At 32.7% G+C, this 6,947-nt stretch overlaps 1 protein-coding gene across 1 annotated transcript in view; it reads left to right on the forward strand.

Moving 5' to 3' along the window:
* The first annotated feature begins 6,506 nt into the window (after positions 1–6,506).
* The window catches only part of LOC119830945 (acanthoscurrin-2-like), an 823-nt gene continuing 382 nt past the window's right edge, over positions 6,507–6,947 (forward strand). Inside the window, exons 1-2 of the mRNA XM_038354137.1 lie at positions 6,507–6,518; positions 6,651–6,915. Coding sequence (XP_038210065.1) covers positions 6,507–6,518; positions 6,651–6,915 — 277 coding nt within the window. The remainder of the gene's footprint in view (positions 6,519–6,650; positions 6,916–6,947) is intronic.

The raw sequence follows: 6,947 nt of genomic DNA on the forward strand, positions 1-6,947 counted from the left end.
GATGACACAAATATTATTTAGTAGGATATTATGATAGTATCTTTTACGTTTTTAGTCACGTAAATACTAGCTTTTACCCGCGGTTACACACGTGTTAAATTCGGAGTAGCTTAGTAAATGTTATGATACATACCTTTCTGTTGAATCCCCCTATATATAAAAAAACCATCAAAATCCGTTGTGTAGTTTTAAAGACCTAAGCATACACAGGGACAAACGCGGGAAGCGACTTTGCTTTATACTATGAAGTGATTTCTTCAAGCGCCAGTGCTTGTTTGTATAAATTAAAACTAAATGGGTACCGTGTTTTAATATTTAATAATACAAACGAACATAGCCACGTTTTCTCTTTCCCTTGGAATATCGTAAAATATTAATTAGCAGGATGATTAAGAAGTACCTAATAAAAGAACGAAGCGTGGCGCTTTCAAAACCTGTTTAATTATTATTATTTTGTATAAGTACCTCGCCTTGCGGCGGTATAGATGAAAAGCTTTAGCCGAGTGAAATATTATTATTAATGTTAATGATCCTATATAAATTTGTTAATGAATAATTAATAAACATATTTGTATACTAAGGGATGTTAAAATATAGGGGTTTTCAATTAGTTAGGTTATATATGCGGTAGGTGATCTGAGTTAATCGTCTAGTTTTATAGTGACACCTGTCCAAAGTGCATTTTATTATTCAGCTAGTATATTATATTTTTTTTTAAACTGAGAATTGATCAAGGGTGTATTAATTTATTTATTTAATTTCAAGTGACACGAATGAACAGCATAGAAAAATGATATAATTTCATGATCCATATAAATCGTTAAAAGGAACACCTTTCGTAGATCAAGAGTGTCGTACAAAATATATGTCAAAACCATACGTTTCTCTACTTTTGAACTCTAACCTTACAAAAATTAAATTAAATCTTACAATTGACAATATAGTACTGAATGATACAAATTTTTGCCCCTACTAGATGCTCGTCCCGGCTCCGCCTGAATATCAAGATTCCTGTTTTATCCCAAGGGATCATTTAATCGGGATAAAATGTATCCGATCACCACAGGTCATACCTGCCATACCTATGTGTATATCCGTCACTTGTGCTCAATGAACAATTGACGGACATACATCCAAACAAACAAACTTTCACATTTATAATATTAGTTTAATTTTTTTTAAACCGTAGTTCTTATGACAAAACAGTTTTTGACTATAGTCTAAAAGTTTTCGATATAATAAGTTATTCTAGATATGTCAAATTTATTAACAAATCGAGAAAGCCTTCAAATCAGGCTGTTCATATCAATCAAACTTAATATAATTAACAATTTATTATCAAGTTGTCGCCCTAATTAAAGTACTTTGTTCGTATGCCGTTAGCAATTTGTTAGCAAATTGCTCTTGTTAACAAACCTTTATTATTTCATCGTCAGAACTTCGACTTTACTTACTAAGTTTAGGAATACGACTGCAGCGTAAAACTTTACCATGTTAAATTGATGTCACTACAAAACTATTTGCACTCTAATGCGTAGGTCTTAACCACTGGGCCATTTGGACTTATTTGTGATTTATCTCATAGATATTTCTCCTATTCTTAGTAATCAATAAATGTCGACAATATAGAATAACCAGTATATATATAAAGTAATGTGGTCCTCATACACCATTAGAACCGGATGCTACAAGCCTCCCGAATCACATTACATTTGTAACATTTGATAAATGGGCTAATGGACCTGTCACATCTGCTGTAATGACACACATTACCCACATAATATTATTATGATCAACAAATTACTCTCTCTGGCATGTTCCCTTTCGTAGAATGAAGTAGGGCTGTTAGAAAGATTCTTTTGCAAGGACCTTTCTTCCTCTCGCCTTTTTATTATTCACACATTATTATGTGATATATGTGAATATAATAATATAATAAGTATTACATAGATTACTATTGTATAAAAAGCAATTAAATTTGATGTATGTACGTGTTTTATTACCCATCTTATTAGAACGATAGATAGTTTTAAACATATATATATTATATTCTTATGATAAAAAATCTTAAAAAAGATTAAATCATAATTAAAATTTCGGTTATCAAAAGACTAAGGAAAGTAAATGCATTTTCATTAGAGTTTATTAAAGTTCAACTAAAATGGACTTCATAGAGATTCCATAATAAAATTAGATTTATTTTAGTTGAAGCGATTTAAATAATGCCTCAATTAATTTAGTGAAATCTTTGAGAAAGGCGCCGTCTCACGAAAATGAAACCAAATCACATATATTTTTGAATTTGGATCACATAGACGGTATAAATAATATGTAAAAGCTAAGGATATTCAAATCACTTCATATAAAATAAAAGTATTAACACATACAAGTTTCGAAACATATATAGGATATAACGGATGGAACCTGTCGGTCGGAAATACAAAGCAAGTATTCGAACTTTAACAATTACTTAGAGATACTCGTACTCGATACTCTACTCGTAAACGGTCTTGCATTAAAATATACAAATCTGAACAGATCCTGAAATGGGTTATAGAAGTGGAACAACGGTTAATACGCCTATTAGTATCGATTCCTATCCATCTCTAAATATATTAAAGTCAATTTTCAGACAAGAATACAGCCCGGTCACTAAAATGCTTTCTGTTCAAAAACTCATATGAGAACTCTTAGAGAGTCTTTTTTAATCGTGCTCTATTGCAAAATTTATTTCTCAGCCAATGTCTATTGAGTGTAAAGTTATTTCCTCTCCTTTTACATATAATGTACCTCCAGATATTTTTGATATTACGTGGTAGTTGAATGTCACTCATGTAAGATGCAAGTACAAGAAAATATCAAATACGATGTGTCTTATAAAACTGCTCCAATTTATTAAATACTATTTACAGGTTTCCTTAGCTTTTGCAACGTTTTAAACCTATGAAGAATTATTCTTTGAACCGGTTGAAACTAAAATAAGTTTAAGCTCATATAACATAGAACAGCGTACTTACGACATTAGTGTGTACATTTATCTTTTAAAACTGGACAGTTAAAAATAAACGATGACAATAAAATACCACGCTTAAAACTTGTAAAAGACACTTTTATTGTGTTAGATAGTTCATACTGTTGTACAAGTAAGAAATATAGATATTAATTACATTAATTGCCTTCGCTTATTCGAATACAACGTACCTTAATAAAAATGCATGACATGAAACATTGACTGATTATATTAAGAAAATCTTGACTTAAACACAATTTGTAGTAAGAGATTCAAGACTTATTACGCCTTGCAGACTTCAATCCTTACCAACGTTGGAACAGTGATACACACACAATTCTCTACGTCCAAAGTACACGCAATATGAAATTTCATACAAAACAATCTACAAGATGTTATTTACGATTGTAACACAACATCTTATATTTTTCCACAGGTTTAGTTTCAGACGATTTCCCTTGGGTAAGGGGTTGGGGAACGACAAGTACCAGACTAAGTTTATAAGATATAGCAATGTTCTATTTGAGTTCATTGCGATAGGGACTTCTTAAGCGTGACTGTTTTTAGCTTATCATATTTTTTACAGTATAAAAGGTCTGAAAAACGTATGTTGTATGGGTTATTTTTCTTTCATTCAGACGGTCAATCATAATTGCTATTTTCATATTTATTTATGGTATAACATCACAATCGTTATATAATAAAAGACGCTTAAAAAGCAAATCAGATTGTTTTTCACTTTTATATACACTATAAATTATACTTAAAAGTAAATTTCGATTAATATCTTCCTCATCATTTTTTTTATTTCTTTTTCTTTTAGATTTAACAAACAAAATCACGAGAGATGACCATAAGGCCGCCTTTTTCTATTTTTGTTTAGTTTTGCTTAGATGCGTAGGTACGCTTGTATTTTATGTATCTCAATAAAAAAAAATTTAATCGTAGTCATCCATTTATAAAGCACCCAAAACGCTAAACTCTTATTTAGTAGGTACAGCGTTTTCATCATGATGAAGACCCAACAAATTGCTATAGACAATAAAGCCCGCAATTTTTGTAAACGAATTCATTTGAAGAAGATTCCCTCAGGCGCCAAAACATTCAGAGTAAACGACCTCCCTTTGACAAATACATTTCAACCCCTGACACTTTAAATCAGGCTCGACGTATAAAAATCAAGATTAAGCTGAAGCCATAATCTTAGATTGCTAAGATAAAACGTACGTCCGCCCTTACAGCTTGTAGACGGCCATTTTTTTCAATTGAATTTGTGCGTAGAAGCACCAAGAATTGTTTGCTACTTGGGATATTCTCAACTGAAGAGTAATTCAAGCATTTTTGCTTAATGGATTTTAACCACTGGACCATGTACGAGGGTTGTGTAACCGTAAGTGCGTTGGCGCGAAATGTTTTGCTCTTATAATTAAAGGTTCATGAATTACATATTATATCTATATTTTGTTACAGTGTGCATCGTAACAAAATATAGATATACAGCGAACGTTTCAAAACCAACGCACACACACACACATTATGTGTAACAATTTAAATATTTTAAACAAAGTTTAGTATTTTTGTTGTTCTCAACCGATTTCAGAAAAAAGGATAAGGATAACAAATTGAATGTATTATTTGTGTTTGTTACCTCAGATCTTGTGACTGGGCGAACCGATATTGATGATTCTTTTTTGATTGAAATCTGGGGCCTCCTCCCTGCAGCTCCATTTCAATTTGGTCGAATTCTTATAATTTGTAAGCTTTATAGGTTTTATTTAATTTACTGTTTTTGAAATAATTGCTCTATGGACGCGAAATTAATTTGAAGGTATAAAAACCAATTTCTAATTTATAATTTAGTTAGTACTCAAAACAAATAGTTGCACATTAGTTTGGTTTTACGTAGTATTTTAATAAATAAAAAAGTTTTTACCAGATTTAGACAAATCTTATTTACCAGTGGTATCATAAAAAGTCTCTTGTTTCAAAATAAAACTTTACGATAAGATTCAAAACGCAGACACATTCATACCATTTGTTTTATAGGTCCCTAAATCAATCTACTCGTTCCAAAGGTTTGAACTCCATCCATTTTGTATTCTTGTTTGTATAAGAAAATACAAGGCAAAAACCTTACAAATTTCTTCAGAGAATGTGGTAGATGTACTTTGTTAAGATCATAATTTGTCCGTTCCGAGAAATCAGCTTTTTGTTCCAGATACGATTATAAGTATTGTTTAGGTTTAAATTGTTATTGTTGCATCGACGCTTTGAGCTATAACGAGTTTGTACTAAATTACTTTAATATATTATTTTAATATTTTAATATATAATTCGATTAATCACCTATTTCTTCCGTCTTCATTATGTTTTTAACATCTACCATCATGAGAAATTTGAAAGCAACGGTTGCTACGGTTAGGCAAGAAACGCAGGTTCGAATCCTGCCTCGTGATCAAATTTTTTCTATTCTTTCAAAATTTCTCATTTATAAAGCATTTCAATGCTATAAAACTAAAAATTAAATCTACCATCATGTTTTTCTCTGTCAAGATCCCAATTTACCTTTGAGTACCAGTTACTATACTCCGTAACACTGCTGCCTACCATACCTTCCCTTTCTAACATATTTTGATTTTTAGCAATACTAAAAAATAAAGTTTCTTAATGACGTGGCTGAATATTTATGTATGGATAACATTATGTAACCAACGATGGCGCTTTGAGATAATTGCCATTTATGAAATGAAATGAAGAAAGAATTAGGTAGTGAAACTTCAAATTCCATACAGGTATTAGACAATTCTTTTATCATTGGGAGAGTATTTCATGCATAGATTTAGCATATGGTAGTCAAGTACGCTTCGGCACGAATTGAGCTAGCTCGCACCGTGGAAGTACCACATCCACACAGAAGACCGGCCTGAAACAGCATACCACTGTGCTTCGTTCGGTGAGTGTGGCAGCCGGACGCCCATATCCTTTTCTTACCCTTCTCAGTCCTTTCCTTTATTGCTCTCGTCAATCCATTCTTAATCTCTTTCCAATTTGAAGTCGGCAATCCATTGGTAGAGGCGTAGTTCATGGGCGGTGGTAGCGGTTACCATCAGGTGACCCACAAGCTCCATTGCCGAGGATGACACAAAAAAATTGAGCATTTTCGCTAAGTGAATGTGCATTAGGTTTTACTTTTTGTTTTTTGAAATACAAATAATATAAAAATGAAATAATTAAGTAGCAAATCTGTTTCATTCAGGGTTTTTGATCGTTTGATTAAAAACATATTATTTAATGTGATCTTTCCACTACCTAATTAACGAAAATTTTACGTCAAATTCTCCATCGGGGTTTTCTTAATGAAAGCCGTATAATGGATTTTTAATAGACTTGTGCGTAAATACATATGACTCTAAAGACATTCACGTTTTCAATAAATAAAGCTGGCGTTAATATTGATAGTCATTCACAAAACTACGTTCATTAACTAACAGTCAATATGAAGTGCATTGTGAGTAATTCTTCGGTATTTTGTCACAAATAATCGAATTGTTAAAACGATATACACCGATATTATTATACTAGTAATCTTGAAATCTATTGTTACATATATAAGGTTTTAATTTTTTTTTGTGTATTTCAGGTTCTAGTCGCTCTTTCGTGTGTTGCAACAATCAACGCTCAGCCTCTGGGCATGGGTGGTATGGGACTCGGTCTCGGCGGGATGGGAATGGGGCTGGGTGGAATGGGAACAGGTATAGAGGGGATGGGTGCCGGTCTAGGTGGGGTGGGAATGGGTCTGGGTACTGGTTTGGGAATGACTGGACTGGGAACCGGCCTGGGTGTTGGTTTGGGGGGAATGAGCGGAGGATATGCAAACGGCGCCGGCTACGGTGGTCAGCAGTTCGGTGCCGGCGCTAGTGGTGTTGGCAACCAAGGA

This window comes from Zerene cesonia, chromosome 12 (assembly GCF_012273895.1).
Source record: "Zerene cesonia ecotype Mississippi chromosome 12, Zerene_cesonia_1.1, whole genome shotgun sequence".
Taxonomy (NCBI): domain Eukaryota; kingdom Metazoa; phylum Arthropoda; class Insecta; order Lepidoptera; family Pieridae; genus Zerene; species Zerene cesonia.